A 22,732-nucleotide genomic window follows, 5' to 3' on the forward strand; every position below is an offset into this window, starting at 1 on the left:
ATACACATAGTAAAGCCACACAGCTTAATGAAAGCGCAGGCAAGGCCAGCAGCTGAAATACATTTGGTTTATTTCTTTCTAAAGTTTGTACATATACATATATCATATACACGTGTGAAACCCGTCACTGCTGAGTTTGGTTTCAGCCACAAAAGAATCATCCAGCAGGCTGCAGTCCCATGGGTGCCCCACAGCACGACGATCCCGCCGGATAAAACACAGAGGGACAAGAGTTATAATCGTCAACGCGTACACAAGAGAGAACTATATCTCACAGTTTCAATACATCAGAGGCAAATTATTTGTCTGCTTACTCCAGCAATGCTCAAGGAGAGGGAACTACTTATAGAAGGTCACCTCGAAGGAAAAACAACGCCATGTAAACTTTATTTCAAAAAATATTATTTCGGGGACAGTCTATCCCCACGAGTCCTTCCCCGGGGAGACAGGACATTCTGTAAGTGCCTTCATCTAACAGCAAGTAACGATCATTCGAGTACCTGTCACACAGACTTAAGCAGGACACCCAGGGGCATCCCACGGTACCGTAAGAAAACAGCGAGGGCCCCGACTCAGGACAGCAGCTCTAGCTGGGGGTGCACGTGATTAAGTCCCATGGATCTCAGTGGTACTTAAGCACTTGCTGAAATGCTTTCGTGATCTGAGACTCAACCAGGTCTGCACATCTCGAGCTCTTTGACCACAGAGAGGTTGTTCCCGGCCTCTGTATAGTCCCATACAGAGCAATTTACCCCCGGCGGGCTGAGCCAGCGTGGACTTTGACCAAGGGCCAGAGCAGCAGGAGTTAGTCAGTGAAGGGCTGGGGAGAACGTCAGCGCTGCTCCCTCTCAGCGCGGCCCTCCAGAGAGCAGTGGGAATTAGGGATGTAAAATCCTGTTTATTGGTTAACCGGTTCCAAGCGGGGAGGGGCGGCTGGGGAGGAGAGGCCCTCCTGCCACGGCCATGTCCACGGGCTGCTGTAGTGGCCACACTCAGGGCGCACCGGGAACTGGGGCTGCTCCAGCCCCACCTAAGTGCTCCTGCCCATGACACTGCTGTGGGCGTAGGCACTCGAGCATGGCCAGAGCAGCCTCTGCCCATGGCGGGGGGGGGGGGGGGCCACGCCAGCCCACCTAGGCTGCAGCAGCTTCCCCAGCGACTCGCCCCCCCCCACCTCCCCCCGGGCTGCCGCAGACGGGGCTGGTCGGCTCTGGCTGGAGTGTTCCCGTCCACTGCGGCCCTGAGGGCTGGAGCGCCCCCTGTCCAGGGTGGGCGAGGGGCTGTTCCGCCCCATACCTGTTAGCCAGTTCAACTCTAACATGCCTAGCGGGAACGGACTGCACAACGTCCCATGTAAACAACCCCCCTGGGGTCTCAACAGCGGAAGGAAAACGAGTGAGATTGCAAAGGGAAGGTTCCTGGACTAGCAAAGAGCACAGGAGGTTACCGCTGAGCTGTACCCGGGGGTTCTCGCGGCCCGGCCCTGCTTGTCACTGGCCGCCGCGGAGCACTATGACGAGAAGCTCTGAGCTACATGCAGGAGGGAGTGTAGCTGCGCAGGGGCGGCACTCCTGATGGGTGTTCCCTGACATGCGGGGGCAGTAGGCTGCCACGGAAAGGTCACATGCCCACACGAGCAGCCCACGGTAAGGCCTGAGAACTCACCGCAAGGTCTCAGGTGTAACCGCACGGGAATGTGGGGTAAGGGGAAACTCCCCAATGGCAATCGCTGCAGGAGGCTGCCGAGCCACCCTCTGCCACCACATTGGGGCAGATGCCAAAGAAACATCAGGACACTGATATGGGGAGCCAGGATCGTGGTCGGTCCGACCAAAGTCGATGGGATCTTCCCGTGATTATATCCTGGCCTGCAGTCTATGCCACTAAGTTTTCACTCCTCCTGAGGTCCCTTCCTGCCCTATGATTCTATGCAAGTTTTCTCACGCTGCTCCAGCACTTAGGCCTGTCTTCACTGAGCATGCTCACGTGCTTAAAGTTAAGCACATGCTTAAAGTTAAACACGTGCTTAAGTGCTTTGTCACTCACGGCAGAATCTATTCCTACTTCCCCATCCCGCTGCCACTGGCTTCACCTGGGTCGCTCTAATATTGTACAAATTGCAACACTGACATTGATATCATTCTGCAGACTCAACAGGTTTTCTGCCTGTGTATTTAATTGGACTACAATCCCTCGACTGTTGCATCCTTTCCCAAGGAAACCTCGGGGCATCACGCAAAATGCTCACAGCGGCCTCTTCTTGTAACTTGCCAACCCCATGGATTCTTGCGCATATTTTTTGCAGTTGCAAAAGAACATCCTGACCACGCCTGGAAAACCACGACGACCCGGGCTAATGTTTGCAAAAGTGCCTCAGTTCCCTCAATGCTGCAGTCCCGTAATATTTAACTTCCCGAGAGAGGAAGGCGTTTTTGAAAATGTTGCCACACATGGATTATTCACAAAACAAGGCCCAGGTTTCTTTAAACAGCGGGACCCTTACATTAGGCTCTCCCGCAGGTAACAGTGAAAGTGCTCAGTAATGGTCTAACTTCGGTCCCTCTGAAGACAATGGATGACCAACTGCAGCAGAGTTAGCCCATGTGGAGTGCTTTGTACAATCCCACCCCATCATTGCTCTTTATTCTCCCAAATAAAATATTTTCAAGTGTCCTGAGCACCCACAACTTCTGCAGAACATAGAGCGGCAAGGCCAGATTAAGAAAAACACTACATCTGCAAAAGCATTTAGGAACTGTTTAACTGGCTAATCCAATCACTGTCCTGCTGTTTATAGCTGTCAGAACTGTCTGGTCAAAAAACAAAGAGCCAGAAAAGAATACCCTTTGTAGTGTTTGATCACAGAAGCTATACAATGCATAAGAACCGCACGCGCATACACACACACACACTGCTTAAACACACTCAGCAGATACTGTACAGTCACTTAAACTTTGTGAGATAAGCAGTAACCTCAACACTTTACAGCTGCCACGAAATTCTTGTTCTGTATCCAGGACACTGGATTTCATCAAGTTACACGGTGCCACCAGATCCGCCCCACAAGATGTACTAATTACAAGGGAACACACACACGCACGCACGCACACACACACACACAAATGGTCGCATTTCTAGACGACAGGTTTTTGGAAGTTTATTGGACTGTGGCTGGGCTTTTCAAAAGTAGGCAAGTGACTCTGGATGAAAATCAGGGAGGCTTGGGCTTAAGCCCCTTTCCAAGACTCTCCTGACTTTTAAAGCGATGCAGGCTGGATTTCAAGACTCAACCTTTTTTTCAGCAGGTGGTGTCATCAGATGAAGGCACCAAGTCAAATGAAATTCCCATAACTAGGCTGGCTGCTGTGATGACGCACCTGGGATTCATTTGGCCCACTGGGGAACTGAAAATCACACCCGCGCTTCTGAAATGTGCCCAATAAAAGGCCTGGTTCATCTCCCCCTTACAGAAGCAGTAAAACCACTCTGTCTCCAGAGAGCTACTATTAATTAGCAATGGACTAAGCGAGAGGAGAATGCTACCCTTTTTCTTCATCTATTACACCCTTAGAACATAATTAAGCCTCATGTTGCCAACCCCACGCTTCCTACGTTGCACAACTTAAAATGTTGTTCTATCTGCCAACTTCTCCACAGACGTCGAAGAGCAGATGCTATGGGGGTGTGTGTGTGATTATTAATAATTTTATATTTTTTATAAAATATACTAACTTTACAGGTGGGATTTTCGAAAGCACACTGTGTTGGTCTGTGCCGGCTTACACAGTCTCTTTGGAGCGTTTCCACCTACTCCATCAACTAATCTATGGTGTGTTATTATAAATAATCAAATCTAAACCTCAGTGCCGTCAACAAAACAAATGAACATGTTACATTTTATGGCACAGGAGCCTTACTTCTTTCATTATTTATTCCTCAGCTAATGAGCAACGTTCAATCATTTGCAATACAAGTCAGAATCATATGCCTGCAAGATTTCTCCACTCCACTTTTCCCTTGTTCTTATTAACTCACGGCACTGGATGAGAAGTGCTCTAGTGTGTTCAAAAAGAGCCTGGGAATTATAAAACTGCTTGCTTATGTAGCACTTTTCACCAGTTGATCTCAAAGCATTTCACACAGGAGGTCCCTGTTGCACAGCAGGGGAAACTGAGGCATTGTGCAGTGAAGTGACTTGCCCAAGGTCACCTGGCAGACCAGTGGCAGAGCTGGATCTTGAGTCTATATCCAGGGCCCTTTCCAGTAGGCCACAAATTGCTACTTAGCATAGTTACAGTAGCTCTGGCTCCTGTTTCAAATACTCTAAGGACTTCAAGGCAAAAGGGAAGGTAGCAAGAAGCATGAATGGGCAGAAGCAACATTTGCCATGAATGAGAAGTAGCCATGGAAACGACTTCTTTTCTTCTCTAGTTTTCTTCATATTCCCACGGGGAGTGGCTGCGAGAGCTGAGCAAGCCTAGGAGCGTGAGAGGCAGGATTCCCAGGTGAGCCCAGACCACATGCCTCAGAATGGTGCTAGGAGAACCACCAGGAGATGCAGGTGCCAAGCTGCAGGGGTAACACTGGGCAAATGCTGATGTGGGCAGCAGCCCAGTAGGGGTCGCTGCTGGGCAAGTCACTGATGCTCAGAAGAAGAGCCCCAAGAATTCTGGATCTGACAACCTGGCTGATCTGTCCTTCGGCACCAGCTTCTCTCTTTAGATGGGCCTGGGCGTCCCATGCATGCTGGTTCCTGGAAGTTGCAACGTGCCTCTCTGCTTCCTCACCAGATATAACCTCCAAGCCCCCTTGACCGCCTGGGTACCGCCTGCCCCAGGAAAGGGCGAGGCCTGGGGACGAGAAACCAGGGGAAACGCCTTGTTTGCTCTGACTCTGGAATGAGGGTGCAGGATGGCTTGATCTGTGTGGTGTATAGGGCGAGCCTGTACCCTGGAGCCTGGGACTCACTCACTCTCCTGGATGGGAGTGTGATGGAAAACGCAGCATTGCACTGCAGAGAGAATGAGTCCGCCCCCCCGGGCTCCAAAGGGGAGTTCCTCAACTTCACCAGCACCAGCCTGGGGCCTCCCCACGCAGCAGGTCCTCATGTGGAGGGATGTTAAACAGACCAGTCAGGAACATTGCACCACTGGCAGGAGAGCAGCAGAACCAGCCCCTGGTGGATGATGGACTGAGGCAGAGGATGTGTGCACCATGATGGGCGAAGAGGAGAAGCCAAGAGACCTTAACCCTGGTAGAGTCCATGGAAACGCAAGAGATGTAAAGAGTGAACACGGAGCCTCTGCTGCTCTGGAGAGAAAAGCTTCTTCCCCTTCTAAGTGTCACTCGCCTGTGCAAAATCCCAGAGGTTTAGCAAAGGCCTTTGAGGCTTTTGCTCTCTCGGGCCTGAATCCCAAGGCCCCTTGTGTGACGCTGACACGGCGCTCATCAAAGGGGCGAGAGGCCCGTAATGGCTCGCACTACGGGCACTCGAGGAGAAACGGTGAGTCGCCTGCTCAGTGCAACCTTGTATTGCCCTGGGGACACATGGACCACATGCACTGCTGCTCCAAGGACGAGGACCCCGGTGGTCCTGGGAAAATCCTTTTCACAATCTCCAAATTCTCAAGAGTCCATGACTCCGAGTTTCAATGAAAACAGTGTCCACAACTCAGCCACATTACCCCCCACCTACTGATGGTAACGGAGCAAACAATGTACAAACCAGTTGGCCTGGATGGAGGTTGGCCACTTCCCCTCAGCCCCCAGCCCACACACACACAACAGCCCAGGGAGTCTCTGTCACCACCTACTGCCTCATCCCCTGCACCAAACCCCAGAGGCCGCTCCGTTTGCATCGCAGGATTTGGGTCCTGGGATAAGATTTTGCCCCTTTGGCGGCTGTGGGTTGTGAGGGGCAGTTTGTGAACTGAGGAGGGAGCCCGAGGCAAGGGCTGGTTTTGCTTCTCTGTCCTTGTCCCCCACAAAGCTGGAGGGTGGGAAGTTCAGCTCCAAGGGGCGATGGAGCAGCACCCGTTCCCTGAAGCCGAGCCTGCCGCTTGGGTGCGAGGCGGGAGGGAAAGGGCTGTTCTGAGGTTGGATGGGTGGAGGAAGAGGAGGGACAGGCACCTCCACAGGAAGCAGATACCCAGCTTCCCACAGAGGCATAATGACCATGGGAGACTCTTCAGCCGTCTGCTGGCCAACAGGCCCCAGCAGGTGCCCCCTCCCTGGTTCAGAGCGGCTAGTCTAGCCCGTGGAGCGTAGCCCCTGAGCTGCCCAGCCCCACTCCCAACGCCATCGCTCAGCGACCCCACTGACGTCCAGGACAGACAGGCCTGAACTACGGCATCAGGATTAGAGCCTGCGGGAGAGAAGCCTGCGCGAAACTCGCGTGGGGGCAACAGGTCCTGCACGTGCAGAAACACAGTGTGGGAGACCCTCTAAAGGGGCAAGAGCCGACCCAAAGTGGACGGACAGCCTGGCACCTCTCTGCAGGGAGCAAGGTAGCCCCTCGGAGGGGAGCGCAAAGGGTTAAACAGGATTGTTCTGAGCACAAAGCACATCCCAAAGCCCCTGCATGAGGCTGACACTCTCAGCCACGGCTGCCAGGAGCTCTGAGCAACGGGTTGCCGTCGGAAGGCGACTTCCCGGTCAGATCCAATTTCGACCTTGGGCTGATTCACCCCTTCTCTGGGCCAGCGCTCTAAAGCCATGGCAACTACCCCGGCTGTCACATCACCCCACCGGGGGAGCGTATCCTCATGTGATTCAGGTAAAGCCACCACGCTGCTTTCTGTGCCACGTCCTCTCCCTGCGGCCAGCACAAGGGAAATGCTTGGGAAGGCGTTGTGTCGCCAGAGGCTCCCCACGCCCTAGTGATTCCTGGTAATCTCCCCTCAGAACCTATGCAGCTGGTGTAATTTACAGCAGCCTCTAGGCTGCTCTAACTTGCACCAGGAGCCCAGCCCGGCACACAGTGGGCCAAGAGAAGAGAAACACATAAGTGGGTTTAAAAAGTCAGCTTTGCACTCTTCTCCCTCTTGAGCTGCCATGGTTCTTGCTCGCACCCTGGGGCTTGGACACCTATACTGTGTAATCACACATTTATCTTCTCTTTGAAAAGGGGCTGGAAAGCAGGGCACTTGGAAAATGTGCAACACATCCCAGGCGAGATTCTTGGGAGGGCCGGGTTTGCGTGAAATGACACACCACCAGTCAACGCTTCAATACGGATTTCCACCTTCTCAGAACCTGCCCACCCTCTCTGCTACACTGGAACATTAAAAACAAACCGAGCTGCAATATCAGGCAGTCCTCTGACCCTGCTTAGGGAGGTCTGTGGAGTTTTGACCCTGACATCAGCGGCAGCAGGATCTGCCTTTGTGTCTTCTCTGTACTTGTCTCAGCAAAACCCACTGAAGGGCGTGGCGACAGGCCAGCTGTAAAGGGACACAGCCCGGAGTGGGAATTTCACACAATACTGGAGCCTCACAAGTTCACTCATCTGCACGCCTCAGAACTCTCGCAAAAAGCAGGTGGAGCTCCGTGGCACTTTAACAGCTGACAACTGCAAGGAAACCCCATTCTACTAAGACAGGAGAAGTAATGCAAAATCTACAGCAATCCATTTACAAGTGCACTCTGGAGTAGCGTAATAAATATTTAAAACTAAACCGTGTTCAAAAAATAAATAAAAGGCATTTTGAGATTCCCTTGTCTTTGACTTTTCAAACAGCTTGAAATTCACTCATCTGCTAGGAGTTCCCCAGCGGAGAGCACCAATTAGCCAGCTTCTGCTGCGCAGACTGACAAACCCATCGTAGGGGAAAACTTCAGCGCGTGACTGGGTGATCAACAATTCAAATACCATCCAAGGCCAGCCAGGATCTCTCCAAAGCCAGGGCAAACATTTGCAGAGGTCACTGCTTTGCCTTTTAAACCACCGCACTCGATGTAAACGTAACATGCGCGTGGATACCTTGCGTCAGGGTTGGAGTAGAGCCGCACGGCCTTGGGAGTGGAGCAGGAATTAAACTGGGACTCCTCTGGACTGTTCCTGGGAGGAACTGATGTGAAATGATCGCATGACGCAAGGCCATCTCCCTGTGTAATTACATTCAGGAGTCCCGGTATTCCCGCTCTCTCAGTACAACGCAATCCCACGCTCAATGCCTGTAAAAAAAATGACTGCTGCACCATGAACTGCTGCAGGATGGCTAGGCCCAGTAGTCCAGAACAGTTTAATGTCTACAACCAATCAGTCCCTGGCCTCTTTGTTGGGCTTCTCTGCTGTGTGCTTTCTGCAGTGAGGGTCTTGGTGACGTAAGCACCTGCTCCGGAAGGAACTGGACTTGAGATGCCTGGACGTTTCTTCTAGACCACCGACTGCAGCGTAGATTGCCCTGGGCTGTCCTTGTGTATTCAGGACCAGATCCCCCAGATAAGTGGTGCTGTCGTAGGCACAAGCTGGGTGGGTGGGCACTGGGAAGAAGCTAAGGTGCATCATACTCACTTTCTTGCTTGTCAAATGGTGGCCCTTGGGGTGAGTACAGACAATCTCAGGGCTGCTTTAACTGATGCCTGGATGTCTGCAGCCCGAAAGGGCCATTCCAGCAGCTGGGAAAAGCGGAGGGATACAGATTTCCTGGCCAAGTCCCTTTTTCCCCCACTATTGCATTAAGCCCCAGAGTCACCAGGAGGTCTGTTCCGACATGCCCTTCCAAAATACCTGTCAGGAATTCAAGGGGTAGTTTCGGAGGGTTCTTTTCCAAAGAGAAGAGGAGAACACCTCTGCCGAGAGCAGAGACGCTGCGGGATACCTGTGCCTACCAGAAATAAATCAAAATTCTGCAGGGAAACTGCAGCTGCACAATGCCTGTTAAGACGCTATAGAACAGCAATGCAAGAGCGCATTGTTGAGAAATACTGTACAGGGGATTTCCTATCACACACAGGCAACATTCACTTTAAGCTGAGCACTGGGCAGCCGCCCAGAAGAAATTCAAACCTCACCCAGCTGATTAGCAAAGCGCCCACAACGGGCAGTGTGTGCTTCTCCTGGTGGTGCACATACGCACATGCCTCGGTGCACAGAACAAAATTTATTCTGCCCATGGATGGGGAAAAAAAAAATCAGCGGGGACTCTGTGCGTAGCCAGCAGCTGCCATCTACAACAGCCTATTGCTTAATGAGATGGAAGAGTAAAATTCATTGTGACTGAGTCAATCAGCAAGAGAGACGTGGCTTTGCACATCCGCCCTCGCTTCCCCACAGAATTGTCACTTGAAAAAAAACCTGATTCTAATTCTGTCTGCCCAGCATTCCCAGAGACTTTCATTCTTTAGTCCCTTGGCATGTGTAGGTCCAGCGTTAATCCAGTACCCTACCTGTTTATACGGCTCCCATCACTGTAGTACCAGTACCAGCATGTTTCACATCACTGGAGGACCTGCAGTGTCAGAATGTAACTAACCTCCTGCAGGGATCTGTCAGCTCCATCTTTGCAACTGTGCTATAATGCATTTCTCATCCCTGCAGCTAGCATTCATTACGCTGCAGGGCTCGTCCAGTTACTTTTCCCACTGCAACAAGAAAGGTCACAGGTGACTTGAGATGAAACTCACGCGCCAATGGGAGAGGCTAGAAGGGGGAGGAGACGTGAAATAAATCAACAAGTCCTACTCCCACCCCTTTAAAAAAAAAAGAGGTGCTTCAATGGCTAGATGATAAATTAACAAGGCAAAGCAAATCAGGAGCAAAGGCGGCTCCTACAATCTGTACAGAAACAACCAAACATACAATAGGAAATGTCACTACCACCCCATTCAGGCTGACGCACTGATTTGTTTTTCTCAATGACAGGCTAGCAAAGGGACATTTGGACCAATGGTGTTTGCTGCATGGCTGTTTCTCCAGCTGTCCGGGCTGTCTAAGTGACCTTCTGCTTGATGCTGGGTGTTTCCGGTCTGTGGTCCTTCCTCTCGGAGACGTTTCGCTTCACCTTGACGCTTACTGGAGACTCCTGATTTAACGAGGGGCTCGAATGGGATTTCTTCAGTCCTGGCCCATCGTTTTCGCTGCTGCTCAGCAGCTCCTTTCCCCCTTCTTTCAGCAGGGCGATGTAAATCTCATAGCGAATTTTCTGGAAAAGGAACAAAGGAATGGATCAGGTGGTGTGAACTTCTCCAGACTCTGATGGGCAGGAAATCCACATGGGTATTCTGATGGACCCCTTGAAATCTAGGAGTCTAATATGCACGGGGACAACAGTGCCTAATATAAAGTCCTCCCCCATGCACATCTTTGCTTGGTACCTGATTGCCCTCAGCCAGTAAGAATGCAGGGAGGTTTGCGTAACTGATGATGGCAGTTTCTGACATGCTGAGCTGTACCTTACATGTGTGCCCTAAAGCCCTACTCCACCAGCAGAGCTAATTACATGGGACTCCTCTTGCCACATGTATACCTACGGCTCAGCAGTCCACAGCAGTGGCTTTCAACCTCTCTTCATTTGTTGATCCTGTGGTCTATGAAGAAAGGCTGAAAGCATTGGGCTTGTTCAGTTTGGAAAAGAGAAGATTAAGGGGGGACGCGATAGGGTTTCCAGGTATCTAAAAGGGCGTCATAAGGAGGAGGGAGAAAACTTGTTCTTCTTGGCCTCTGAGGATAGAACAAGAAGCAATGGGCTTAAACTGCAGCAAGGGAGGTTTAGGTTCGACACTAGGAAAAAGTTCCGAACTGTCAGGGTGGTCAAACACTGGAATAAATTGCCCAGGGAGGTTGTGGAATCTCCATCACTGGAGATATTTAAGAACAGGTTAGATAAGTGTCTATCAGGGATGGTTTAGATAGTACTTGGTCCTGCCATTGGGGCAGGGGGCTGGACTCGATGGCCTCTCAAGGTCCCTTCCTGTCCTGGTATTCTACGATTCTATCCCTAAAAAGATTTCACCTGTAGCTATGGAGCCCTTTGGGAATGTTAGGGATGGTCTGTAGCATGGTTCCCTCTGATTTTTCCACAGAATAAATTTTGTTATGTGCACCCAGACGTGCACCACCCTAGAAACATATGCTGCCAACTGTGGGCTCACTTTATATCAGCTGGGAGCATGTGACTCTCTCCTGGGTGGCCGCCTGAGCACTCAGCTTACAGGGAACGCTGGTCTGTAGACTTACAAGGGGCTGCAGCCCGTCTTCCTTGTGAGCTGTGTGCTTCTGCGGCCACTCAGAAGAGATTCAAATGTTGCCCAGCTGATTATCAGAGCGCCTGCAGCACGACTGGTGGTGCACATTTTCACATGCATCAGTGCACATCACAAAATTTATTCTGCACATGGAAGGGAAAGACCAGAGGGAACTTTGGCTGCCTCGCATAGGTTGAAAACCATTGGTCCAAAGGGACCAGTGAAATCCTTCTGCTTAGCTGGGCCAATGTCCTCAGAGCTTTTCAAATTTCTGTGGCCACAACTAAACTGGCCACCGTGGACTCTGCTCTCCGTATCCCAGCCCGCGTGATCCTAGCTAGGAAAACACTGATTCGCACTGCATGCACAGAATCACACAGCAAAGCAGGTGGGTGGGACAACCATCATCCTTCTACACCGCAGCTCTACCCTCCTTGGCCTCCATGAGGGCATTCTGCGAGCCCAGTGTTCAGAAACTGGGCCGCACAGAGAAGAGCTAATCAATAATCCCCATGATGGGGACCCCAAGCTGATCATCTGAGGTCTGCCAGTCTCTGCTCCCTGTCCAGGCAGCAACATTTCTATGTACAGCAGAAGTGACCAGTCCTAGTCTGATCAGTGTCCAGATTAATGTGTTTCCCTTTGTTCCACAGCAGCTCTTGCTTTGCAAGTCACAACACACAAGGCCACAGCAATCACCGGGCATGAACAGGAATTCGCCGGCAGGTGTTCAGCAAAGTTAGCCAGCATGGCTGGTGATGGGAAAGCAGCAAGCTATCCCTCCTCATAGCAGGAACTATAAAGGTGATCACGTGCTTCCCTTGATTATTAATCCACTTTTCTCAGTAATAAAACAATCTCTAAATTACTATGCGCCTGAACGGGCAACGAGGTTTAAAGAGAATTGTCTGGATTTGTGATAAAATGCAAGCAATGAGAATAATGATTTGACTGCCAAAGAGTAAAAATTGCTGGAACTGCTTTGAGGAGGACAAAAGAAGATGAGAGAACGTGACCAGGCTTCCAAAAAGTCCTTTGAGAAACAGAATGTCACTGAGAATGATCACAAAAGAAATCCACTTTACAGTGGAACTCAGAAAGAACAGCCTGCTCAGTTCCATATCGGGAGGTCCGGCTCACTGCTGCAGAGACAAATGAATGAAAGAGGTATCGTGTGCTGCTGAACCAAGGTGAGCCAGTGAGCAGTATTCTGATGACGCACTGTGGAACAAAGGGGTCAGGTTGGCGAGAGGAGGAAATTGTTATTGCCACAAATGCTGGTTCATCGTTAACATTTAACACTACGGAGAACTGCATTAGCTCTGTGTGGTTTAAGATAAACACAGTTTGGGTCACAAACCTAGGCCAATGTTAACCACAGAAATAAAACCCCGGGCTGCATTCCTGCCCTGATTTAAGTCAATGGGAATGTAGCCAATGACTTCAACAGGGCCAGGATCCCACTGCTGCTTGTCTGACTTCTGTCTCAGTGTAAGACATGTATAATAAAGGCTCTCTTTAAAGGTAAACTGTCTACCAGCTCTCTTTTACTGCAATGAGAAGACGGATCCTCAGCTCATGGAAGTAATTAATGTCATTCATTAAAAAAGCCATGTGAGGAAACCTTATCCAGAAAACAAGAATGGTAAAGATGCAAAGGAAAATATTTAGCAGTCTAAAATATCGCAACTTCTCTCTGCCACTTGTGCATAAGGCTTACAAGGCAGTGTTTTCCGTCACAAAGCACACCCTCCTCTGATGCCTGTCCACTGCATCATTCAAAGCCAAAGCCAGTCCAGTCCGTAGCACTGGGGAAACGGCTTTCTTAGCAGTACTGATTTTTGCAGAGAGCACCATGGGGAAAATGCAGGCTGCTGACGGGAAAGAAATTACAAGAGCTGAAGAGAAGAGGAATCTGGACCTCTCCTCCCCTCCTCGGTCAGTTCAGTCACTCCATCACCTTTGCTCCCAAGGATGGAAAAGCCAGAGGAAGATTTTGGCTGCTGGTTTTTCACAGTGATCCCATCCTTGCCACGGCCCACCCCCAATTCTGTGTGTTTTGCGACATCTGGGACAAGCATGAAAACAGCACAGCTTCGCATATTAGCAGGTTAGAAACACCTTCCTCAAGCAGCGGAAGTAGGTGGGATCTCAGAGCAATTTACACAGGCACCTCCACAGCTCACTCATCTCTATTCGTTCGGCAGGATTCAGTTTTCAGTTGAGGTTCTCGCTAAGAAAGAGGCCATTATATGTTGTTATCACAGGGTGGCTGGTCCCCGCAGTTAGACTAGCCAGTTAAGAATGGCCGTAACACAGCCGGGCTTGCAAAAGGCTGCAAGTAGGCTGCAGAGGAGGTAGAGATGAGACAGGCAGAGCCCCAGGAGGGAAGCCACACTGGAGCAGAGCCAGTGCCTGCAGTGAGTCCCAGGAACAAGGTGCTGGGGGCCCAGGGAAGCAGCCCCACCAGAGGGGAGCAGAGCTGGCTGAGGCCAGGAAGCCTGCAGGAGCCAGAGGATGAGAGATTGGAGAGGGATGGCCATGGGACCTCTGACTGAGCACTGAGCTAAGACTGCGTTCTGCCTGTCTGATCACCTCCGTTATGATAATCAACCTCCCTGGGGAGCCGGGCATGAAGCTACATGCTTGGGAGCCGGGGCGAAGCAAAAGCCCTGGTGACAGTTATCTAGACGTGAGCTGGGCCGTCTGTGACGTGCACGGAGGTACGTGACTGTGTCCCTCCGCGCCTTGCTGCTAAAACGTGCTAAATATAAACAGGTGCGGAATGGGGACAAGGAATCTTCCCAAGCCAGAAACACACAGAAGCTCGATTCTCATGACTGCAGTCTGGTCTTCAACACCACAGCCACTGCCTGCCTCTTATCTTCTTCCCTTCCTGCTTTACCTGGTGGTCCCCTGTGCACAGGCCCAAGAGTTTGGATGTGCCGCTACTAAGTTCAGAAGGGCTGTGTCTCCTCTGCTTCCTTCCAGACACACGCATGAATGATTATTACTGTTATTTATATTACAGCAGCCCCCAGGAGTCCCACTTAAGATTGGTGTTGCACTGAACTAGGTTCTCAGCCTGCCCAGGGGGAGCTCATAATTTAAAGAGACAGGAAAGACACAGCGGGGGAAGGAAACATCGTTATTCCTCTTTGTACAGACTGGGCACTTTGGCACAGAGGGGCTAGGTGACTCGCCCAAGGTCACACGGGAAGTATGTGTCAGAGTCAAGAACCGAATTCCAAACTCTTGCGACTCTCCTGCTTGATGAGGTCACAGATGGCTGAAGTCAAAATCTAAAACTGTGTCAAACGCTTGCATCATTCCCAGGCGCAGGGGAAGCTGGGAGTGTAACGACCAACTAGTTTTCATTACATTTGCCATACTAACTGCTTGTCTCGGTCCAGCTGTGAAGTAAGTGTTAAGGAGAGGTAATGTGGGAGGGAGATTCTTGCAGGTATTTACCCACAACCAAAAACCAGAAAGCCCATTTGCCCCATTGGTAACACAGACAGACACACTCTTACTGGCTTCAGGGGTTTGGTAAACACTACGGTAACATTGTTCCTCTTCTGAGTTCTATAGGCAGCACCTGTTTTCGAGAGCTGTGCCCCAGAGAGATCCCTAGCCAGACCTACCGAGTGCTGTCCCCAGACGTACCTCAAACTCCAGATAGTGGTCTTTCAGCTTGTAGTCATCTACTTCCTTGCCCTTCAGTTTCTTGTCTGGCGGGTAGGAGCGGTGCTCGGTGAGCTCGGTGCAGATCTGCTTCAGCTTAGCCTCGTGCGATTTCAGCTGCTCGTCCTTCAGAAACAAATCAGTCAGGGGAGCGTCAGAAGCCCGACGACGCAGGAAGCGAAAAGAAGAAAAAGGCCCCTGCTCCACCCTACGCTGAGCGGCGACTTCTGGCGAGTTGCATAAAAGGCAAATTGTCGCATCTTTAAGCACATGGCTGCGGGCAGGCTGCTGAGGGGGCAAGGGGCGGTTGTCCCAGAGCCCCGCATTACAAAGGGGCCCAAAGCATCAGACACCGAGGCTCCTATTTCAGGAGCGCCAAGCCCCTTTCAAACGCGGACGTTGCCACTCTGCGCGGCTCTCAGACAAGGGGGTGTGGGGGAACAGTGTTGGAGTCTGAGCAGCTCTATGGGCTGACTGCTGCAGGCCCTGCCCCTTTGGGGCACAAAGCCAGCCCCCACCCCCACGCCACTTGCCCTGGGGCCCAGAGAGGCTGTGGGCCCCGCTAGCTCCCTGCAGCTCCCTTGCAGGCCTCCAGAAGAAAAGGCCAGATGCATGTAAGGTCTACAGCACCTCGCACTGCCTCGGACACAAGAGAGAATCGACTCCTCCTCCTCCAGGAGCAGGAGAAGGAAGGGATTTGCTGGCTGCAGCGCACTGCTGAAAATCCAGCCCGAGCACCTTACTAACCCACATGCTAAATTCAGCCTGGGCGATAGTGTTAGTACACGTAAGGGCAGAGTGCGCCCTGCCCCCACCTCACCTACCATCACTGCAATCCGGAAGCCGTTCTTTTGGAGGTGGGGTTGGTACCATGTTAGACTCCCTCCATCAGTCTGTGGCAGCCAGCTGATCAGAGCTCTGCCCTGGGCGAGGATGTTCTCTCCTCCCCTGAAGGCTAATTTCCTTGGGTTAAACTTCACTCCCCAACAGAGCTGCAGGGGGTGAGGACTTAGCCTATGGAGAACAAGGAACATTGCCTTTGTCTCCCAGAGGTGACTGGTGCCTGCAGGAGGAGGGGGTGCAAGCAGGGCCACCCACGTGGCAAGGAAGGGCTATTTGGGGGCAGCGTACTTCCTGAGTCACCTATGAATAGTAGCAGAGATGGAACCGTGCTAGTCTATAAACTATCAAAACAAAAAGCAGCCAAGTAGCACTTTAAAGACTTGCATAATAAGCTTTCGTGGGACAGACCCACTTCTTCAGACCATAGCCAGACCAGAACAGTCTGTTCTGAAGAAGTGGGTCTGTCCCACAAAAGCTCACCTAATAAATTATTGTCCTAGTCTTTAAAGTGCTACTTGACTGCTTTTTGTTCTGAGTCACCTATGTTTGCCACAGTCACCCTAAAACACCTCCAGCCCTCCAGTCCAGCTGGGCAGAAAATGGCTCTCTCCTGCAACTCCCAGGAAAGGCTCACTCTCCTTCCCCACGTGCCGGGGCTGGCAACCCACACAGCAAGAAGAGCCAGTTTTTTCCCCAGTTCGGTAAAAAACTCAGCAGTTCAAGAACCGCAAGGCATGTGAATACAGGATGGTCCTTAACAAATAATGTCAAACCAGACTTCTTGTAACCCCTATCTGAGAACAGCGCACGCACAATGATTTGTGATGTGCTACATGTTTGCCGCAGGACGTTCACCAACTTTGTACATATTCTATTTCCTCGCACTTTACATGTGTGTTTGTACCACTGTATCCCTGACTTCCACTCCCGAACCTTCTCTCTCTTTGAAGGATGCTCGGGGGAGTTATCCAGCGTTTTGAGATCACTCACTGTTTGCTATTTAGATTTGAGTTGTTCATTTCCTGGACTTCACCATTCATCGAAAATAATCAAGAGGGTTTTTTTGGCGGTGGTATTGTTGGTTTGGGGTTTTGGTTTTTTTTTTTTTTCGAACTTTGCATTTATAGCATCGGGAGCTGCAAAGGCGTCCTTACAGAGCTGCAGGTTGCAGACCCCTGAATGCCTGCGTCTCGTAGGTCATGCAGGGCGTACTGAGTGGTCTTATTTCTGACCATGGGTTGGCCTGGGCTTTAAATTCAACTCTGTACTTTAATGTTACCCCTCAGCCCACTGCAGGAAAGTGCAGCAATGGTGAAATCGCATCTTTAGCTGACCATACAGCACCTGCTAGACTGGCTCAGGCCCAAAGGCCATCTAGGCTACGTCTACACGTGAAGCCGACATCGAAGTAGCTTATTTCGATGTAGCGACATCGAAATAGGCTATTTCAATGAATAACGTCTACACGTCCTCCAGGGCTGGCAACGTCGACGTTCAACATCGACGTTGCGCAGCACCACATCGAAATAGGCGCTGCGAGGGAACGTCTACACGCCACAGTAGCACACATAGAAATAAGGGTGCCAGGCACAGCTGCAGACAGGGTCACAGGGCGGACTCAACAGCAAGCCGCTCCCTTAAAGGGCCCCTCCCAGACACAGTTGCACTAAACAACACAAGGTCCACAGAGCCGACAACTGGTTGCAGACCCTGTGCATGCAGCATGGATCCCCAGCTGCAGCAGCAGCAGCCAGAAGCCCTGGGCTAAGGGCTGCTGCACACGATGACCATAGAGCCCCACAGGGGCTGGAGAGAGAGCGTCTCTCAACCCCTCAGCTGATGGGTGCCATGGAGGACCCCGCTATTTCGATGTTGCGGGACGCGGATCGTCTACACGTGCCCTACTTCGACATTCAACTTCGAAGTCGGGCGCTATTCCCATCCCCTCATGGGGTTAGCGGCTTCGACGTCTCACCGCCTAACGTCGATTTCAACTTCGAAATAGCGCCCAACACGTGTAGCCGTGACGGGCGCTATTTCGAAGTTGGCGCCGCTACTCCGAAGTCGCCGGCACGTGTAGACGCGGCTCTAGTCTAGCAGGCTCTTTCTGACAGTGGCCAACATCAGACCCTCCAGAGAAAAGAGCCAGGAGCCTGCAGAAGAGACATCAGATCCCACCCTGACCTCTAACAGATCGGCTGAAGCCCTGAAGTACGAGGTTTGATGTCCCTTCCAAAGCATTTCTCGTTCATTCCACCAGCCCAGGACATTCAGGACCAAAAAAGGGATAGAAAACTACATGGAGAATTTTATATTGCCTCTATATAAACCCATGGTGGGCCCACTTCTTGATTATCATGTGCAGATGCGGTCACCTCATCTCAAAAAAGGTACCTGGGCATTGCCAAAGGTTTGGAAGAGGGCAAAAGGAAAAAAAAAAAAGATTAGGAATTTGGAACCGGTGTCGTATGAAGAGAGATTAAAAAGACTGGCACTTTTCAGCTTAGAAAAGAGGGGACTGAGGGGGTATACGAGAGAGGTCTATAAAACCATGACTGGTGTGGAAAAAGTGCATAAGGAAAAGTTATTTACAGTAGAGGCTCAACATTTGTGAGGGTTCCGTGTTGGGAACCCTTGTGAACGTTGAATTTTTGTGACTACGGCCCGTGCTCCCAGCCTGGGGGATGCGACCGCTCCAGGCGCTCGTGAATAACTGAATTTGCGAACGGTGGGTTCATGAATATTGAGAATCTACTGGACTTGTTCCCATGGCATAAGAAGTGGAGGTCACCAACTGAAATTAATGGGCAGCAGGTTTAAAACTAATAAAAGGAAGTTCTTCTTCGCACAGGACATAGTAGATTGGGCTGTGGAACTCCTGGCCAGAGGAGCTTGTGCAGACCAGGACTTTAACAGGGTTTAACAAAGAGCTGGATAAATTCCTGGGGCTGGGTCCATCAATGGCTGTTAGCCAGGACGAGTAGGAATGGTGCCCTCAGCCTCTGTTTGTCAGAGGCTAGAAATGGATGACGGGGAGGGATCACTCAATGATTACCTGCTCTGTCCACTCCCTCGGGGGCATCTGGCTTTGACCTCTGCTGCAAGGCAGGATCCTGGGCTAGACGGACCTTTGGTCGACCCAGTGTGGCCTTTCTCATGTTATTACTCTTAATATCTTTATGAGCCGCCAATCCTTTTTCCGATCTAGCTAAACTCTTGCCCTCGACAGCTTCCAGGGCAGTGAGTTCCACAGCATAATTACACAGGTCAAAAACCAATCTGAACCCGCCACCTTTTAGTTCCCCTTGTTCTTGTGTTGTGAGAGGGGAAGAAAACAAGCTCTTCCTCTGCCTTCCATAGAGCATTCCTTACTGACTTCCGTTACACCCCTGTTACCAGCAAACTAGCGGATGTCGGCACTGGAGGTGAACTTGGCGAAATGACTTAATTCTGCCTCGCCTCCTCCTGCTCTCCTCTTTCAGCGTGGGTCTGACCCTGCAGCTGCTCACGTCAACGACAACAGCTACATTGATCTTACCCTGAGCAGGCACATGGCCTTTGAAGCAATTGCTGCAGTGGTCATTTTGATTCAGCCCACATGCGCTAACCTCAGAAGAGGCTGAGCCGTCACATTTCACCTTCTGCAGAAGCAGCCTGCTAACTACCTTGCGCAAAAGCAGGCCGGCGTCCGCTTGTCTTGGAATGAATCTGCTTTGAAAAACTTCACCATCTAACTCGGCTCATTCTGCAGCTTGTGTCGCCCTTTCACCAGGACGCACACCGCAGGGGTTTGCTGGTTCGGTGTTATCCCTGGGAACATGGGAACCAGGAAGCTAGGAAACTGTGTGCTAAATGGAATGATATCCCAGACACAGGGACTTACGGGAACCACAAGTCGTGGCAGAGCTGCAGTGAAAAAACCCCCCAGCAAAGGAGTGCAGTTTGTATTAATGGAAGGCGAAACCCTAGAACAAGACAAGTGCTGTTACTCCTGTGTAAGGCACTTGTTAGACTTCCACCGAAACTACAGCACAAAGTTCTGAGCTCCAGGGCGCTGGAGGAATGATAGTGGCAGAAGGTGGCTGCAAGGGATGGCAGCAAAAATGTCACGTGCTTTGAAGAACCTACGCGGGGAGGAAAGGCCCAGTGAGCTGAGAAGCCCTGAAAGCAGCAGTCAGCATGGTACAAAGGCTTTTCAGCTTAGGAAAAGGAGTACAAGTTCAGAGAGATTTCTGTGCCCTTGGACAAATGAGCCTGAACTACGGCTGACACATCCCACCCTTCACAGTCCCAAACAAATTACATCAAGTCCCCATCCTCTCCTACCTTTAACTCTGCAAAGATGTCTGGTCCTGCACATAGCACAAGGAGACAGCCCCCTTTAGACGAAGGTGCTAGCAAGACTCTTTTCACACAGACTCTATTATTTATTGCAAAAAATAACACAGCTCCGAGCTTTCAGCAGAAGCCTCCGAGCTTATCTCTGGCTGAAGCACTCTCTACCTTGGGAGACAGGCGCACGGCAGTAAGAGCTCACCTGAGATAACTTTGTTGTGGTGGCCGGCAGCAGTGGCCGGCTGAACTTCTTCTGAGAGCCAATAGCTGCCGGAAAGGGGGGAGCAGAGAAGACAGCCGCCACGCAATTGATTTTGTTGATCCACGCCTGCATTTCTTCAGGACTCCTGCAGGAGAAAGATGGTGAACAATCAGGACACGGGTGGACTCGGTGTCTCCTCCCGCTTCCTCCCTGCTGTTGGCTTTATCCTCGTAGGGACACACGAACTGCCATGTTCGATCAGTCCCACCAGCCGTCTTCCTCTGTGTGGCTAGTATCAGAAGTCTCAAAGGCCAGCACGCAGAGGAAGTTTCTTCCTAACTGCTTCAGGGAGACGTCGGCTTATGTTTGGAAACATACACTCGGATGAAGGCCATAATGCTCTCACCCCACAAGTTGCATCCTTAATGGCTTCCCTTCAACCACACACGTGGCTGGACCATCAGCTTGATTGGTAAGTCCCCTTTCACAGAAAACTACTGAGCTGCCCAGTACATGAGCACTGACTATTTCCCCACTGAGTTCAACCTCAGGAATGGCCTTTGTCCAAGCTTCTACTTCGCCTGCCCAAGACACAGACTCCTGCCTTTGAGCCCACTTTTCCAATCCCTCTCCCCACTTCCTGCTGAGCAGTTCTCTCCGCGCCTCTCGGCCACACTGCCCTGTAAAGCGCCGAGTTTACTGCCGTGCTGGGCCCTGTAGCAAAGAACTCGCAGTTAAAGGCTATAACGTGCTATTCAGAGTAGCACAGATAGTGCTGCTGATTGAGGAATTAATAATATATGGAGATATACATCTCACAGAGCTGGAGGGGACCTTGGGAGGTCTTTGAATCCAGTCCCCTCTGCTCTTGGCAGGAACAAGCCCCACCACTTTTTAAATGTGCTTCCCCTAGATAGCCTCCTCAAGGATTGAGCTTATAACTGTGGGTTTAGCAGGTCAATGCTCAAACCACTGAGCTACCCCTGCCTGCTGAAATGATGCTGGTGATACAGGGAGCAGCTAAGCAAAGTGCATAGGCCAGTATAAAATCCAGACTGGAGCAAAGCTCATGTATGCAATGAAAGGTGCCTCTTTTCCACCTCCTCCAGCTATGCCCTGACCCTGCAACGACTTTCGCGCACGCTTAACTTTAAGCATCGTGCGTAGTCCCACTGAAGTCACCACGCAGATGGACAAGCTTAAATCTTGGCAAGATCCTGGCAGAAAAGGTGTGAAAATCAATCCCCAGGAGGGCATAGCCATTATCAAACCAGGGCTCTGGGTGGGATCCCACCTGTATAGCAATCAACACAGCGAGAGAGACTGGAGATCCTCTCTGTGCCCAGCAGCGATGTTAACGGTTAACCCGAAACAGAGGAGACTTACCGGCTGTGGCTACCCAGTGAGGGCGGGAGCAGCCCCCTGCCCATGGTGAGTGGGAGCTGCTCCAGCCACGGGGAGCTCGCTGCAGGCGGGGAGCACTTCAGTGTGGCCATAGCAACCCTAGTCCATGGCAACCCCAGGAGGGCTGTGGGTGGGGGCTCCCCAGCCTGGCCAGAGCAGCCCCTGCGCACTGTGGAGGGGGGAATCCATTCCAGCCCAGCTGTGCTGCAGCTTCTCCCCCCCCGCCAGCTTTAATCAGTTCCCCAGTTAAGTTTAATGCTTAAATAAACAAACAGGATTTTCCACCCCTCCTGCCCCGTGCTCCCAGCCACACCTTGCTGCTTCTCTACCCAGCGGGAGAAAGGAGCCTCCAGCCCAGGCCCTAGGTGCATTCTCGGGGCTCCTCTACACGTCGGTGCAGGGCAGACTTGGGCTGTGTGCTTTCTAGGGGGCTCTGACAGCCCCAAGCAGACCCGTCCGGTGCACCACAGCAGGCAGCTACCGGCATGTCTCAGAGCTCTGTCTGAAATGGGACCACAGCAGCATGAACTAGGTCAAGTGCACCAGGCCGGTCTACCCAGGGCTGGGTAAGTGCAACACGGTGGAGCATCCCCCCGCTCCACAGTCCGCACTGCAACCCGGCACAGACAAGCCCTCTGAACGTGCTTACGCTCCTGCAAGCTGCGGGCTTAAGAATGGGCTTCAATTTCGGTCGCATCTCCTGGTGCAGCAGGACTCTGCGAACAGGCCGAGACGGCACAAAAGTATCAAAGCAAAGCCAGTCGGACGGTCAAGGCTTTGTGCTACGAGGGGCAGGTACGGTTGTTACGGGGTGAGCAAATACGAAGCTGGAACGCTGTACGGTGTTGGCTGTCTGTGCTCCTGGGGCTATAAAATCCATCAGACAACTTAAGGACTGGCAGATGGTCTAGTTCAAGGTGCGTGCTAGGGCCCTGATGTGCATTCTGCTTCTTGCAGGTGGACTCCCGCGCCCTTACGAAGCTGCCCAGGCCTAGGGCTCTGTGCGGCAGCTCTAACACCGAAGATCCGGTCTCAAGCAGAACAGCTTTTTTACGGCCTGAAAGGACCCTACAATAA

General features: G+C 51.5%; 1 protein-coding gene across 2 annotated transcripts in view; it reads right to left on the reverse strand.

Moving 5' to 3' along the window:
• Positions 1 to 67: 67 nt before the first annotated feature.
• Positions 68 to 22,732, reverse strand: part of PSD3 (pleckstrin and Sec7 domain containing 3) — a 136,472-nt gene continuing 113,807 nt past the window's right edge. For both annotated transcript variants that reach the window (XM_074994603.1, XM_074994606.1), the window contains 3 exons: positions 20,252 to 20,396; positions 14,854 to 14,997; positions 68 to 10,145 (listed from right to left, as the gene is read on the reverse strand). In XM_074994603.1, the coding sequence (XP_074850704.1) occupies positions 9,933 to 10,145; positions 14,854 to 14,997; positions 20,252 to 20,396 (502 nt within the window). In that variant the 3' untranslated portion in view covers positions 68 to 9,932. The remainder of the gene's footprint in view (positions 10,146 to 14,853; positions 14,998 to 20,251; positions 20,397 to 22,732) is intronic.

This window comes from Carettochelys insculpta, chromosome 5, assembly GCF_033958435.1.
Source record: "Carettochelys insculpta isolate YL-2023 chromosome 5, ASM3395843v1, whole genome shotgun sequence".
Taxonomy (NCBI): Eukaryota; Metazoa; Chordata; order Testudines; family Carettochelyidae; genus Carettochelys; species Carettochelys insculpta.